The sequence below is a fragment of the Semicossyphus pulcher genome, unplaced genomic scaffold, assembly GCF_022749685.1.
Source record: "Semicossyphus pulcher isolate SPU_LCO1_2020_fin unplaced genomic scaffold, fSemPul1.0.p SCAF_19, whole genome shotgun sequence".
Classification (NCBI taxonomy): Eukaryota; Metazoa; Chordata; class Actinopteri; order Labriformes; family Labridae; genus Semicossyphus; species Semicossyphus pulcher.
Window position 1 is genome coordinate 1,462,973 of NW_027211692.1, and position 16,709 is coordinate 1,479,681.

The 16,709-nt window shown below is 44.7% G+C and overlaps 2 protein-coding genes across 2 annotated transcripts; one reads left to right on the forward strand and one right to left on the reverse strand.

Moving 5' to 3' along the window:
• Positions 1–2,224: 2,224 nt before the first annotated feature.
• shkbp1 (SH3KBP1 binding protein 1) lies at positions 2,225–9,283 on the reverse strand. Its single transcript, XM_069668931.1, has 17 exons — positions 9,115–9,283; positions 8,195–8,248; positions 7,981–8,026; positions 7,766–7,898; positions 7,481–7,561; positions 7,219–7,389; positions 6,961–7,051; positions 6,584–6,774; positions 6,326–6,441; positions 6,061–6,148; positions 5,733–5,849; positions 5,414–5,584; positions 5,180–5,335; positions 4,867–4,963; positions 4,132–4,316; positions 3,855–3,957; positions 2,225–3,638 (listed from the first exon to the last, which is right to left on the reverse strand). Exons 1-17 carry the CDS (start codon positions 9,171–9,173, stop codon positions 2,828–2,830), a joined length of 2,670 nt encoding a protein of 889 aa, XP_069525032.1. The 5' UTR covers positions 9,174–9,283; the 3' UTR covers positions 2,225–2,827.
• A 1,911-nt stretch (positions 9,284–11,194) lies between these two features.
• On the forward strand, positions 11,195–16,524 carry LOC138597493 (P2Y purinoceptor 14). Its single transcript, XM_069669096.1, has 2 exons — positions 11,195–11,251; positions 15,114–16,524. Exon 2 carries the CDS (start codon positions 15,116–15,118, stop codon positions 16,259–16,261), a length of 1,146 nt encoding a protein of 381 aa, XP_069525197.1. The 5' UTR covers positions 11,195–11,251; positions 15,114–15,115; the 3' UTR covers positions 16,262–16,524.
• The last annotated feature ends 185 nt before the right edge of the window (positions 16,525–16,709 follow it).

Here is a 16,709-nt window from a genome sequence, read left to right on the forward strand (position 1 = left end):
ACATATTTGTGATAATTTTGATTTCATTGTTTATTTAATGTCTTAAAACGGCTTCAAATGTTTCCGGAACCAAACAAGTACAGCTCAAAGCAACATCAGAAAGAGGAGCAGCAAACTATAAACAGTTTATCAATTTAAAAATAAATTCAAGTTTCTAGTTAATTTTAATCCACAGTTTTATAGGATATTTGGAAATTAAAAGTATAGTAAAATAGATTTTTCTATAAAATAAAATAACTAAAAACGATTTCCAGTAAAACTTAAAAAAACCTGAATGTTGGTTAATTTCTCTTTTTCACACAGTTTATTCAGCTGACCATTTCATATGTTCTCTATTCATGCTGAACTCTTTATTTCAGCTTCTACAGCTGCTTTTCTCTGTTCCAATAAAACTGAATATGCACTGTTCCTTAGACAATGAAGACGTTTAAATCACGTTTTGTACTTAGAGATAATGAATATAACTGTTAGTTGCAGCCCCAGCCCCATTTATTTAAAGGGTTAATAAACCTAAAGGACCCAGATCCTCGGTCTCTTTAAGGTTTATCATTGTTACTCTGAACACTTAAATCAAAGACATGAAACACATTAAAACAGGTACGAAAGGACAAACTGACGGTTTAATGCTGATAATGTGTCAAGAAAATGTGTTCACACTGAAATCATAAACACTCACAGGAAAAACAGCAGGAGACACCAGAGATGGAAACAGTTAAATAAAACCCACTTTAAGTGTTAAAGATGCAAACTATGAATTTACAGGAAATTCAGACGGTGGACGAATCTGTATCAGTAAAAAACACATGATTATAAAAGGAGGAAGACGCTGTGAGAAAAGCGACTTCCTGTCACGTGACCACTTTATTTCACAGGTCCATATTCTCCCGATGATCTCCTCAAAAGAACGTTTTCAAAAGGTTAAATTTCAGACTCTTTTAACACCAAATATAATGTTGTTTAACATCTTTTTCACAATGACATTGCCCAATTTAAATACAAAACCAGTGTGTAAAATATGGACTACAAATATGTATTATCCTTCCACATGTGCTTTCAGTACAGCCCACCTGTACATATCAATAATTCCTAATGATGTCATTAATTAGATTAATGGCACCTGGACATGGAGCAGTCGTATTCGACAGAGTTAAATACTCGGTCTCACGTAGTCCTGCATTCAAATTGTATTTTAAAGTACAATAATTAATATGACACTAAAAAACTTCACTGCAGAGAAATGTGTTTGATATTAGTGCATCAGAAAATGTTATTTATTTTCTTTAATCAGTCATCTGTTTGAATTTTATTGACATGATCGAAATAAATCATTAAATAATTATTGAAGCATTAATATTTCCTTATTATAATATTTAGACCTCTTAGGGAGCGCGGTCAGTAAAATCTGGACGAGTAAAATAAAGTGTGACTGAAAGTTCAGAGTTTCTTCGTTGCTGCTTTGCTTTTGGAAAACATGCGATTATATCGATGGAAACTTAAAGAACAAAAGCAGAACTGAAACCTGATTGGCTGGTTGGTTATGTTCAGGCTCAGCTCGGCAAAGAAATGAAGACATCATCACAGTGTCTGAACTACCCAAACATACACATTTAAAAAATAAAGCTTCTATACAAACTTTTTCAAACTGTTGGTAGAAAAGGTTCCAGTTAGAAATATTCAGACACAAACAAACACAAACTTTTTTCTCTGTTAGTTATAAAAAAAAGTACAAAACACAAAGATAAAAAGTGCAGTTAAAGCTGCAGTAACTGAGGTTTTACTGCCACCAGGGGGCAGCAGAACAAACTGCAAACACAGACACACGATGATCCCGTTGGAGTGCTCTTTGTGTCTCTTTAGCTGCTTAATGCTCCACCATGTCCACCAGCTACTCTCTAAACGTGTCTGTCTGCTGTGGAGCAGGAAGTGAACAGTGGCTTTTTTCAGCTTTTATTCTGAAAGCACTGGCAGGAAATGTGCCCCAAACCCAGAAGCTGAAAGAAGCTCGAACGCTCCGTAGAGCCACGTTAGTTAAAGTTGCTAACCTTTCAGTCTCCGTTCTCACACAGAACACGAGCAGTTTACAGTTTAAAGGTACGGTTTGAAGACGGCAGATTTACGAGCAAAGTTTATAGAAAATATTGTTTCCTAATTTCAGACAGAAGAGAAAAGTAGCTGATCATTTCTTATTGAAAAAACTGTGATTTTGTCAAGTGAAAACACTGGTTAGCTGATTTCATCACCTATTGCTAGCTAAGCTAAGCTAATGATAACGCTTAAACTCTGAGTTGATTGACAACTTGTTTTGCTCGCTCACTTAAAAAAGAAAACCGGCTAACAGACTGAGGCTAAAGCTTACAGGACAAAGCTAATGAAGTTACGCTAAGAGATGGAGGCTAAAGCTAACAGATTCAAGGTGATGATATCATCCTAACACGGCGAGTCTTCCTGATAGCTTTAGCCTCGGTGTGTTAGCGTGACATTATGTACGTTTCCTACAAGTGCACATTTAAAGACACGTTTCCAGAATTACTGGAAATAATAAAAGTCAACCAGAGAAACGTTTTGAACCAACCTGCAGAGTTTTTCTGTTAGCATTAGCTTGTATTTGCACGCTACAGACGATAAAGTGTTTAGTTAACATCAGCCTGAAAACAAGCGCACTGTTTAATCACTGTAAACGGTATTCATCTCAAGAACAGAAAGACTGACAGGCTAGCCGGGGGGGGGGGCTTGGTGACTGCTCTCCGAGCCCTTTCATGTGATTTATTGGTAATGTATTGATGAGTGCAGCTTCAGTAAAACAGTCAGCAGAGACTTATACAGCCAGTCAGAAGCTGGTCTCGTTCATGTGTGGTTTGGGGCTGGTGGGCGGAGCTGTGGGCGGGGCTGTGGGCGGGGCTGTGGGCGGGGCCATAGCAGGACTCTCTGGACTGGCCGGGCTCTCGGGGGAAGCTGTGGCATCGGCAGGAGGCGTCCCAGGAGACGTTAGAGGAGACGTTGCAGCACTGTGGCGAGGTGAGACGGGCACCTGGGACCTGGTCGGGCTCACAGCTGGGGGTGGAGGTGGGGTGGGACTTGTTGGGGAAGTGGGCGTGGCCCTGCGCTGTGAAGAAGATGAGGATGGTGAAGGTGTTCCTGGAGAGTGGCGCGCACCAGGTGTCACAGAGAAGGTGGTGGGGGTCCTGAGGCCAAATCTGGCCTCTAACTCGCTGCACACCGCTAAGCTCCGCCTGACGCCCTCTGACCCTGCAGAGACCACGAACCCAGAACCTGCCGCTGCCTCCGAACCCTTCGCCAGCTCCTGGCAGCGCTCCACGAAGCTCCCCCTGCGAACTGACCCCCACTCTCTGTCTCGGTCCATGTGTCTGTGGGGCCGGGGGCTGGCAGTTTGGCTGGAGGAGGGGTTGTGGGAGTAGGCGGGGCCAGGGATGAGGAGGTTCTGCGGCCCGGTGCTGGGTCCAGATCCGGGGGAGAAGGTGGAGTCTCTTATAGGTTTGGTGTGGGGGACAGGGGGCGGCACCTGCCGGGGGAGGCTGCCACACAGCGAGGCAGAAGAACCAGAAGCTCCGCCTCCTCTTCCTCCTGCTGATGAGTGGAGACGCTCCGACCTGAAGGCGTCGCTGAGCTGAGAGTGAAGACTGGAGGGACAGGAAGTCACAACAGTCAACAACAATAACAACACAAGCTGAGAACAACGACACCCCAACTTCACACCCAACCGTCACCGAGATGAAGACCTGAAGATAGTGCTGAAGATCCATCTATGATAATAAAGGCTTCTTTTGTGTGTGCGTGCTAGCGTGTGCATGTGTGTGTGTGTGTGTGTGTGTGTGTGTGTGTGTGTGTGTGTGTACCTGCAGGTGGAGGCTCGAGGTGTGCTGTCAGGTGTTCGGGTCAGAGCCAGGTCACACTGGTCCAACAGCTCCAGCAGCTCCTCCTCCGTTGGCCCGCCCAACGCTGACAAACAAACAATGAGAGTCCACATCACTTACAGACCAATCACAGAGCTCACAGCAGTCACAAGTCACTGGACCAATCACAGAACACACTTGTCTCCTGGACAGACCTGAGTGTTTGTAACAGAACATTAAATCGATAACGTTGTGTCTGTGTTGTGTTGGAGCGTCTGACCTCTGATGTCGACCTTCCCGGCGATCTCCATGGCGGTGGTCAGGTCCCACATCTGGATGCTGCCGTTGCCGTGGCCACTGAACAGGTACCGCCGCGGCCGAGAGCCGATGCGACTCGAGCCCTCACACTCGTGGACCATGAAGGCCGTGATGGAGGTGCCGTCCACCGAACGCACCTCACACACCCTGGTTGGATAAACATCCAAAGAAAAATCTATTTTTGGAATTGCTCCAGCAGATTGTGTCACAGCAGCTGCATCGAAATCCCTCTGATCAAAGGTCGTCCACTAAGTTCTTGTTGTTTCCACTGACAGGCTCAGATTGTTCTTCTAAGTGTGTTTCAACATGACAGAAAGGATCCCTACAGAGATAGACCTTTGTGTTACAGAGGAAGATGATTGTTTTAACCACACACAGACGTTACATCGCTCTCTGCACACACACCAGACTCCATTCAGAAAAACACTGATTTTACCTGCAGAACACAGGAGATGCAGGTCAACTGTTGCTTTGATAGTTTTGTTTTTTAGTTATTGTGGGTTAACCAGCTGTTGTGTTTCATATGAATAAACTATTTTAAACACAAAGTCACACAAAAAACAGACTGAACGATCGAGGCAGGGGTAGACCAGCAACGTTTTCTGCAAGGCAAAAAAACATGTTTTTTTAATGGAGTCTGGTGGCTTTAAGAGAGCCAGGTCTCAAATACAGGCAGGTCACAATGACCCTCTCTCACCTCTTTCCATTGGACGACAGCCTGACGTAGAGTTTGTCTGTGTCCGGTACGACTCTCTGGATAAACACCTGCTGGTCGTCTCTCTCTCCATACGGACCTGAAACCAGAGAGAGTTAATAACTCTGAACTCTTACCCTGTGAGCTTTGACCCCTCTGACCTCTACCTAAACTATCCTGGCTCTATCAAACACACACGTTTCTTTGGCTCCTTGTACACACAGTGTCCCAGAGTGACCCCTGCTGGACAAGCGCAGCATTACAAGGAATCCATGAGGAGCAGGAGTCAGTTCTACCTAAAAAGGGAGCGTGTTACCGATCTCTGTCCCGGCGCTGCAGCCTCCGTGCCCGTCGATGTCGTCCAGGCTGAGGATCTTGAAGGAGGTGAGGGGCGTGGATCCCGGCTGGGTGGAGATCATCCCTCTGAACCGCGTCACCGTCCACGTCCGCACGTGGTTGTTGTCGGCACAAACTGACAGACAACAGACAACTTCAGAGACTGGACAGAGGAAAAACACAGCACCGGGTCGTAAGCTCCTCGGACCGTTACCTGAGATCAGGTGTTTCTCAGACAGCATGATCTTGGTGACGGGGCTGCGGTGGACTGAGAACGTCTGGAAGAGCTGCGGCCCCGAGCCGACCGTCTCCGGATGCTGAACAATGACTCGGACTGTCCCCGAGCTGGTCCCGTACGCGATCTCGATCCAGTTCCCACTGTCACCTGATCACACGAGCAGCTCCGGTTAAAAATCGATTTTGTATTCGTCGATCTGCGCTTAGAAACATTTCCGTCCCTTAAATGAAATGTTGATACCCAGCCTTAAATAGTATCAGTAGTATAAGTAAAGTACAACATTGCAGTTCCCTACTGGTTTTGGGGGTGAGGTAGACACTGAGAGCCGTGATGGCGTCTTCAGTCGGGTCTCTGTACAGCTCCGTCACCAGCAGATCGTTATCCTTCATCCTCAGAGGAAACTTCTGCACATCTGAAATACACAAACAGCCGCAGCAACTCTCTGTTCAAACAAAACTTTATTGGTCGTATACAGATAACAACAATTCTGTTAATCTACTTCATATTCAATGAGCCGAAAACCATCAAAGAAACAGACAGAAGCAGAGCCAAACAGACCCTGACACAGCTGTGTGTGTGTGTGTGTGTGTGTGTGTGTGTGTGTGTGTGTAACTGGGACTCACCTATATAGTAGATGGATCCGTTGTTGCAGCCCAGGATGAGGAAGGAGCCGGCGGTGTCGTAGCTGCTGATGGGAACCACGTCCTGATTCTGCACGGAGACGGAAGAGAACATCACACCCCCCATTGGTATTTAAATACCTCACTCTGATTGGCTGCCTGGCGTCTAACCCCCAGTAAATGTAATAAATTAAAGCATCTTTACATAGAGTTATTCAGCACATGGAAAACAACAGCCCGGTCACTGAATGCACCGTCCTCCACCCACCTGCCAGTGTTTGGTGACAGCGTTCCAAACCCCGACCTTCCCTGTGTGGCTGGTGGCGATCAGCTGGTTACCAACGAAGAAGAGGGCCTCCACCGGCACGTTCAAACTGAAGACGCCTGCAGGAGAAAGATAACAGAGTCTCACTTCATCATCACGTGTTGAGCATCAGACGCCGTGAACGAGATTTCTCCTGCAGGTTCTGAGCAGTAAGATCATCTACAAACCATGTATTCAATTAAGTGAGGATAGTACTCGCACCGATTTCGTTTCCGTTGCCGTCCGGGCAGATGGCCCACAGGATGATCTCCGTCCCCGAGGCGACAGCCACCATCTTGTCGTTGTCTCCCAGCGAGCCGGCCATCACCTTCGCGTTGAGCGCGACTCTGTCGATCACCCATTCCAGACGAGGAGAGGTGAAGACCTGCTGCCAGCCGGTGGACTCCTTCACCCTGAGAGACAGACAGACAGAGAGAGAGAGAAACAGACAGACAGACAGACAGACAGACAGACAGACAGAATAAAGAAAGGATCAGATTTTGTTGTGTATATACAGCATCTCTCTGTTTCATCCTGTCAGCTTCGTGTTTCTCCGGTAAATAATCCTGACAGAGACAGTGAATGAAGAGAGAGTTCACCTGTAGCAGACGACAAACTGAGCGTAAGCCACAGCGATCCAGTTGTGATGACCGCAGATGATCCGAACCAAGCCGGTGTCTGATAACTGACCTACACACAAACACACAAAAGTATAAAGAAAGTTAAAGCGTAAAAGTAAAACAGAAACACTTCTTCTAGCTTTAAGACAAAGTCAAACAATCCAGTGACTGGTCTGTGCGTGTGAGTGTGTGTGTGTGGGTGCGTGCGTGCGTGTGTGTGTGTGTGTGTGACTCTACCTCCTGGCGTCCTCTCCTCAGTGATGGCTCTGCCCAGTATCCCAGAGTTCCCCAGGTTTGGGGGCATCGTGTTGCTGCGTCTGACAGGTGCTCTCTCTGCAGGTACGACTCGGCCCGCCATGAACTGCGACCCCGCCACGCTGTGACGGTTACGACGCTTCGCTGGGTACACTGGGACGACAGAGAGGAAGTATATATATGAAGTGTTTTATGAAACCCCTCCCATGTGGCTCAGGTATGCCGTGGTGACGGGCTGGTGTACCTGGTGGAGGCAGGTAGCCGTTGAACAGCACGTTTCCACAGGAAGATCTGTCCAGCTCGTCACACAGCTGCAGCTTCCGCACTGATAAAAACAAACGGTTCATTCATGGATTCGTTAACAACAGAAATCAGAGCAGAGCCACAGTTATGATTTCATTACACGGAGCACAGTGAGTGTATAACATAAAGCAAAACATTTAAATATACATATTTAATTAATGTATGAATATTAAAAAGGGATTTTAGTTTTAAAAACTCTGTTCCGCCTTTAGACTGTGTGTCTCACCCAGCGGCGTGATGCCGTAGAACTCGGCCTCGTGCATGAGCATGTGCACGTTGATGGAGCGCGGGTGCAGCTCTTTGGTTCGCAGGAAGTTGAGGATGGTTGCGAACAGAGAGGGGTCCCTGTCGATGAAGATCTACGGTGAGAGAGGAGGGACAAGATGTCAGAACTGTACCAGTTAATGAGCAAACAAATAAATGTAGATCCTCTGTACTCACAGCTCCAGTTTCATCCTTCAGAGTCGAGATGCGACCGCTTAAAAGACTGAAGACAGAAACACAAAATATCCAGCTGAGAGCGATCAGCACAGACACACGGCAGGCATTTACACTCTACACAGGTAACATGTCACTTCTCACCAAACCCCCGGTGAAAGTCTCAAGAGTTCACTGCTTTAAAAGTAACTTTTAAATTAGTAATGTGTTTACAGACCTGGAGAAGAACGAGTCAGGAACCCAGGTCAGCGTCTGTCTGGAGGTGCTGAACCTGTAAACAAACAAACATCACTTTTTCACTCACTTTCTTCTAAACACTTCTTTACCTTTGTGTGTTTGTTGAATCAAAAAGCTCTAAATACTTCCACTGAGTGAAGACTTTACCAAAAACAGTCCGAATTATCTAATCTACAGATTCCTAGATATGATCTTTGATAATTGTGAACAAGATAAATAGAGATTTCTGTTTTCTGTGATGGTTAAAAGTGGACTGTTTCAGAGATACGTGGATCTCACAGGACAGGGATGTAACCCAGCTAGCTAAATGCTACATCAGGTTCCATTATCGGACAAAGTACCTCTTCCAGAATGAGTACTACTTTAACTGTGACCGAATAACTATGCAAATATCGCCACAACATATTCACTTATTAATCAATGGTTTCAGGGAAATAAGCACACAATACAGTTAATTATCTTAACGTTTCAGCTTATCTACACGTTAGTTTCACTCACTTCCCTTACCTTACGCTGTTACTTCTGTTTACACTCTGTTAAATTACTTTTCTTTGAGTGTGACTTTATGCTGTCAAAGGGATCATTACATGTAGGGTTATATGACTTTATTATGAACATTAGTGTCCCATCTCAGGAAAGTCACAATGAACCATCGACAGCAGGACACCACTGTCAGATTATGATTAAATTATCTTAAAAAAGAGTTTGTTTGATTAATGAACTCTTTATTACAGAGTCAGACACCCTTCAAATGGTGTGTTTTACTTCATCATACTTATTAACCTCATTGGTAGGACATTAACGATAATGTACGCCCCTTTATAAGCATTGTCCCCGGGAGCTAGGTAGCTAGCTAGCCGGGCTTAGCCGACACTCCCCGAACATCCTCCGGCTCCTCACCTCTTCCCTCCGACATTCAGGTGGATGATGTCTCCGCTCCTCGCCGTGTTAGACATCATCTCATCAGGGATCTACTCCAACAGTCTGCGCCTCCTAAACAATAACAACACTATTGATTTTTAGTCCATTTTTAGGATAAATTCAGTTTCCGTTGTTGTTTTTAAACCAACTTCCTGTCGCCCAGCGAGGCAGAGGGTGAACGGGGAAACCCGGGATGGACTACAGGATGAAGAGAGAGATAAACCACGGACTGGAGCAGAACTCCAACTTATACTCTTCAGGAAAATCTACATTTTATAGCAGCCAATAACCACCAGTAAAATGCGGCAGATTTAATAAAATTAGTCTAAACAGTATATATATATATTTTAAAGAAACTACATAGACAGTGTATAGGAAGTCAAAGTAGAGTTAAGGGTATGCAGAGGAGCCTAAACTTGCTTTCAAACTAATAGAACGATCTTTTCATCGTTAATGCAGTTAACTGCAGTTAACTGCAGTTGAAATGTATCTTCTTTTTGATTCTGGAAAAATTGTTAAAGAGTAACATTCTTTGTTTTTTAGCCAGAAACAGCCGTTACATTTCTCTATTCAAAGCCACCAGACTCCATTAAAAAAATCAGTAATTTAAGTAATTTAACCTCACAGAACTCAGGAGTTGTTCATCTACTGCTGCCCTGCGCTGTACGTTTTGTTGTTGTGTTGTGTTGTTACATAAATATTGTGTTGATCCAAGCTAACCCTATAAAAGTTAAGTCACACAACAACACAAAAAATGTATCGATTAATTGAGTCTCAAAGTAGGCATCCATTTTTATTTCACCAAAACCGTCTTATCCGCCATTGTCTGTACATGTAGCAGTTGATATTGGGTATCCTGCAAGCTAAAATCAGGTAGTCTTTTTTCTGTATAAAACTTCACACGTCCCACCAGCACAGCTCGTGCACAGCAGCTGTGCAGATGTTGTTTCAGCAGAGATGAACAGAGATGCTCCACTTCCTCCTCTGGTGTCTTCCTCTTCCCGGCTGGACTCCTCTTCCTCCCATTCTCTACCAGAACAGAGCAGCGTGGGTGGAAGACACACACTTGGAATAAATCAATAAACAGCATGCGACACATGATATGGAAACAGAATACCAGAGGCATCAGTGTGGTCGCAGTTGGCCACAGGGCTGGGTTGGTTTCTGATAAATGCAGAAGTACGATCAGAAAGAAACCAGGATGTCACAGCCATGTGAAGGTGGTGGTGACATCAACACTTTTCTTTGGAAACATAATTTGAAACTTGAAAGGAGAACATTTGTCCAGAGTTTCAGTCTGAAACACATCCTGTTATCTGCTGACACACACGCACACGCACGCACGCACACGCACGCACACACACACAGACGTATGAGGATATAAAGATTGCGATGAAATGTATGTGAATAAAGATGATAAACTTTAGACTTCATTTCCCATCAGCTGAAGTGTCCCATCACAGTGTTTCAACGATGACTTTTAAATACCTGCTACAAGTCACTTCACCATCACCTGTCAGGTTCATGCAGAGTGCCTTAAACCTGCATTCTTTCTAACGTCCAGCAGGGGGCGACGCCACAGGTTGTAAAATGAAGCCTATGAGAAAATGCTCCTCCTCCTCTCCTGATTTATTCCCTCAGTAAACATTTTCCGAATGAGTTTATGGTCTCAATCTCTAGTTTCAAGTCTTCTTCAACACAGCATGATGTTCACTTAGTGGACAGTAAGCTTTCGTTTGTTGCATTTTAGTAGTTTTGTTTAATAAATATCATTGTCTGCACCTGGGTCCTTTACCTTTTTATTTTACCATAAACGTGACAAACACTCTGAAAGAGAGCAGACATAAAAGCTGCTAAACATCAGCATACTGAGATTGTCATATTAGTCATTCTATCATGCTGATGTGAGCCTTTCAATCTTCTAGCGAGCTCGTTTTAGAAAGAAAGAGAGAGAGATAAACTTCATGTGGGTGAGAGAGGGAGGGACAGAGTGCAAGAAAAGAGAGGAAGTGAAACTCGTCCACACACTAAAACAGCTCAAACTGTCTCTGAGGCTCATTTCATTTCACAGGTGGAGCAACATCTGTATGGAAGGGAACATCTGACACTTTATATGGTGAGTAGACTCAGTCCAATTATAGACAGACAGACAGACAGACAGACAGACAGATGGACAGATGGATAGATGGATAGATGGATAGACAGTCGTACTGTTAAAAGACTTTGGTCAGGGGTGAAAGTCACAATATTTGTCACAGAGTTCAGGGCTGTTCCTCTGAGTATAGGTTGTGTATTTATGGTTAGCTGCTCAGCTGGTGTTAAAGTCACACTTTGATTGGTCCTTAAGGTTGATTCAGGTTTTTGCTTTCATGTGCAAAAATAAAAACTAAAGTAGAGCGAGTGTTTGACCCACGGTTACAAGCTCACATCTGTGTAGTAAACCATTTTTATATTAAAATGAGATTAAATATTACAACAAATGTCAGGCTCACAAATTACATTGTGGGATTAAACATATAACAGAAAATCATCACACTCTCACATTTGACTTGTTTGTTGTTGTTTGTTTATTACTTAAACATTAACATTTTAGCTTTACTAAAAACCTAAACTAAAACAGTGAATGTATGAAAATGAAAAATGAAATCTATAGAACATCTGACTTATAGAGTTTTTCTGTGGCGTTCGCTGCAGAGGAGCGGCTGTGAGATGAATGAGGACGTGTTCGAGGTAGTGACCGCTCGCTCAGCCCATCAAACAGCCTGAAGAGATTCTGCAGAAGTTTTTCTTTATTTATTTCTCCTAACAAGGAGCTTTTTTTATGCAGGACTTTTCTTCCTCCTACTTATAGTCCCTCTTTTTTATCGATTATTCTGCACCTATGACACATGTAGTAAAACAGAACTTATTTTCCCTCCCTTGTGGCCCAAACATTTTACAAAATAAATCCAAAAGCAATGAGCCAACATTAGACCATCACTCATTAGAAGTGGAACTCAATGTGCTCTCATCAAAATGCACACCGAGAGAAGTAAAGAAAAACAACAGATGATAAATAAAACACAGAAACTTTGAACAAGAGTAATGACTCTGCAGGGCTGATTATTATCAGAGGACACACGGGCAGGTTTCTGCAGGAACTACATTCACATGAAAGATTTCTGCTCCTCAGATCTCAACTAAACTTTATACACAATGTTAAGATTTCTACAACAGATGTTTTGACATGTAAACATCATTTTTGGAGCCTTTAATTACCTTGAGGTGGTTTGATCTGTAACAATGCATCAAATAAACAGACTAAGGGTTTGCTTAGCTTAGCATAAAGACTGGAGACCAACTACTCCTGACCGTACACAGTTCTGCCATAATACTTATTTTTTTCGCTTCAGCTTGGACGTCATTGTCGCGTTGCGGGGTAGCTAGACAGATGGAGGATGAACGAGGAAGAGGTGATGAGTGTTGCTAGCTCAACAGAGACCAGATTTATTTCCTTGTCGCAGCAGCAGCTAACTCGAGGTTGAGGTGTCCCCAGAAAAAAAACAACAAACAGGTTGGCTAACTGCTTTTCTCTCACTCGCTCAACATGCGTCTTTTTCTCCAGAACGCCAAACTCCCGCTTAAAATAGCTTTATTACAAAAACTCCCTCTTCCCTCCCCAGGAACTTCTTCTCACCCACTACGGTGGACACCTCCCTCGATAACCACTGCAAAACAACAGCAACATACACAGGAGCTTATACCCAGCGTTACAATATCAAACAAAGAACATATACAGTGTAAATAAATGTGCTTTAAAAATGCTGGAGCCAAGCTAACTGTTTATCCTTGTTTCCAGTCTCTCTGCAAAGCTAAGCTAACAAGCTAGCGGCCGTAGCTTCATAGTAACGGACGGACATGAGAGTGGTGTCAATCTTCTCATTTAAGTCCCGCCAGTTAGTAAATTATAATGACACACATAGTTACTGTGACGTCACAATGATGCTTGAAATTAAAAAACAGTGGCACCAGGTTTGAGCCCTGTGGCACCCCTGATTCGATCTCTGTCCTGACAGAGCAGTGATGTTACGATCAAACGCATCAAATTTGTTTCCAAGGATTTTTGATACAAATCAGCGGAACTGAGTTGCACGAGTGTTGTTCCACCAGCCCTAAATCTGCCCCTCTTCTTCCACTCCATGCGAGTTGTTAGCAGCCATGCACACATTGTTGTCATGCCGTAGAGGTGTGACACAGCGGACAGGACATTTTTGGTTAACAAATTTCTCTTGCAAATGTTCTAATCTCGAGCACAGATCATTTAATACGACTATGTTTCCTCTGAACACTGATGCCATCTTATCTGAAAAACCACAGAGGATGATTGCATCACTTCCTGTCCCAGGTCATCTGCAGGGGGCTGAAAGCGGAAGTTGTTAAATTTCTGCTGTTCATCAGCATCTCCTTCATCTGTATCATCCAAAAACCAAACGTACGAGTCAACTTAAGGAAATACCAAAAAACTAAAGTCTGGGTAGAATTTGTTTCGAGATGCATCTTCTCAAAGAGAAAATGAAATATCCAATGTAATGTAATCTTCAGATTTTAATGACCACATGACCTTTAACCTAGAACCACACTCAGGACAAACCTCATCATATAGGACATAAGAGCCAGCTTTAGGCCTGAGTGAGTGTTTCACAGGGTGTTTTGGTGTTTGGTGTTTAAAAGCAGCTTGCCTTTCCCCAAACACAAGCTTCAGATGGAGTCTGCTAACGTCCAACACAAAGCCCACAAACGTTTTATCAAGAGAAGAATTCTGGTCAAACAGGACCGTGACTGATGCCGGAGAGAAAAAGAGGGTCAACATTGTCAGGGTAATCAATTCATGGGGGGGGCAGTCTTTGGTTTGGCAGTGGCTGGTTGTTGGCTAGCTAACGTTGCAAATTACTGTCTTGAGTGGAAAATGTCGGCTAAGTCATTCAATCAATCGGGGCTGGTCTAGCTTGTTAATTGGCTCGTGAGCATTTCCAAGTGATCACCTGACGAGGAAACTAACGCCAGATCCGTGAAGCTATTAAAGTGACAGCTGGGGCTGGCTAACCTAAGCTAGCTTATGCTATTGCTAACAAAATATATTAAGTATCTTGCCAAATGACTTCACCTGCTCGAGAGGTCGATAATACTTTCTTGTGTATCTTGACAAGCTGTGTTGATTTTGGCCATAAAGACGAGGATTTACTTTAAACCCCATCAGGCTGTACGTGACACAGCTGTTTCATGTTTACATGTTTCATGTGAGTGAATGTGTCCAACATAAACACAGGAAGTCAGAGGACTAGTTTTTATAGAGACCCCCAAGTCCCTTTTTTTATATTTAAACTTGACTTGAACCCAGGTCGGATCAGATCAGGTGACAAAATGCAGTTATTTACAGGTTTTACAGGTTGTGTTGAGACATTTTCTATGTGTTGACGAACAACAGAAGTCACAGGATCGGGACTTTGTCGGGTCGGGACAGGAGGCTAAAAATAAAAGAACCAGGACAAGAAAACAGAAGACATCCTGGTGTCATCCTCTGACTGTAAATGTCCTGTTTTTATAAGATTGTATGAAGACGGACCCTGAGTGTGTGTTGGACTGGGATGAATCGGTGCTTGGAGGGAAGTGTGTGTGAACAGCAGGACAAACAGGAGTTTATATTTGTGCACGTGTCCGAGTGTAAACAGAGCGCTGTGTGTTCAGTCCATGAACATAAAAGGCTTCTGTGGGGAGCTAACGGGGAGTTTCAGACCAGCAGACGGAAACAGCTTTTGTGGCTCCATTGTTTATATTTAAATGTAAAAGACATTATTTAGCTCTATCAGGAGGTCGGGTCAAAATCAGTGGAGTCGCCCCCTGCTGGCCATCAGACAGACTGCAGGTTTAAGGCACTCTTTCAGAGCAGGAGGCTTCGTCCACATCTGTTGTTCTGTAAACTGTTGTTTGTGTGTTTCCAGGGATGGATCACCTTAACTCCACCCACCCCTTCAACAACCAATCAGACTTGAGCAGCATCTTCACCAACCATGTCCTGCCACCGCTCTACTTCGTGATCTGCGTTGTCGGGTTGTTCCTGAACGGGTTGGCCGCCTTTATCTTCGTCAGAGTGCCCACTGACTCGGGCCTGGTGGTCTACCTGAAGAACATGGTGGTGGCTGACCTCCTCATGCTCTCTACCTTCCCCTTCAGGATGGCGGCTCAGCTGGGTCTGGGCGGCTGGCGCCTCCATGTTGTCACCTGCCGCTACACTGCCGTTCTCTTCTACTCCTCCATGTATGTTGGGATCCTGTTCATGGGCTTCATCAGCCTCGAGCGCTACGTCAAGATTGTCCGACACAACTCCTCCACCTCCTCGGCCTGCAGGTCCAGGTTTGGCGGGGCCTCCTGGCCACATCTCTTGCAGAGCGTAGGATTTGCCCGGGTGCTAGCTCTCCTCACCTGGAGCCTGCTCCTCCTCAGCGTTCTGCCCAACGTCCTCCTGACCAGCCAGCCGGCCAACGAGACGAACTCACGGCAATGCATGATGTTGAAGACGTCGCTGGGCATGCAGTGGCACCGGGTGTCCACTCTCTTTAGTATCAGCTTGTTCTGGGTGACCCTGCTGGTCCTCGCCTTCTGCTACACCTCCATCGCCTGCCGGGTCTACCAGTCGTCCCGCCGCGTGCGCTGCAACAACAGCAACGTCAACAGCACAGTGTGCCACAAGTTGCACCGCAGCATCTTCAGCCTCCTGGTGGTGTTCTTCATCTGCTTCGTGCCGTACCACGTCTGCCGCGTGCCGTACACTCTGAGCCAGATGCCCGAGTCCGGCTTCAGCCAGCGCTCCCGCTTCCTGTTGTTCCAGCTGAAGGAGGGGATGCTCTTCCTGTCGGCGCTCAACGTCTGCCTGGATCCCGTCATCTATGTTCTGATGTGCCAAACCTTCAGGGAGTCTCTGATGAGGAAACTGTCGGGAAGAGAGAGGAGGAGATCGCTGACCACCTGCCAGAGTCTGAGTCGGATTTATTCAGGAGAGGAAACAAGGTCAGGAGACATGGAGAGGAGACAAGGAGGAGAGGATTCAAGAGAGGACAAAATAACTACCAATAACAAGAGTCATGTGTGAATATCATTAAAACTGATCGTACCGCCTCCATTAGGGTTTTTCTGGAAATAAAGGATTTAATTTTTGGTTACAGATGCCGAAGTGAATTTCAGTTTCGTTGAGGCATTAAATGATCTCCCTTTAAAGCTTGTTTGATTCTTTAGTGATGATGACATTATCATGTCATAATGTGGAACTTTCCGAGTGTCAGGAATGTCGGCCTATGTATGACTGATTGATTGAACAGTGTATATTATTAAAGGGTAAACACAGGATTTTTAAACCTTTTTATGTTTTGGGGTCTAAGTGTGTGACAACATGACAGAAAGGATCCCTACAGAGATAGACCTTTCTGTTACAGAGGAAGATGATTGTTTTAACCACACACAGACGTTACATCGCTCTCTGCAGACACACCAGACTCCATTAACAAAAACAGTAATTTAACCTTGCAGATTTTAGGAGTAGC

Coding starts and splice junctions, on each gene's coding strand:
- LOC138597493 (XM_069669096.1), top strand. CDS start 15,116: ATGGATCACCTTAACTCCACCCACCCCTTCAACAACCAATCAGACTTG.
- shkbp1 (XM_069668931.1), bottom strand. CDS start 9,173: ATGATGTCTAACACGGCGAGGAGCGGAGACATCATCCACCTGAATGTC. Junction 7,390..7,480: donor CGGCTACCTGCCTCCACCAG/GTACACCAGCCC, acceptor CTGTCGTCCCAG/TGTACCCAGCGAAGCGTCGT. Junction 5,585..5,732: donor CTACCTCACCCCCAAAACCA/GTAGGGAACTGC, acceptor TCGTGTGATCAG/GTGACAGTGGGAACTGGATC.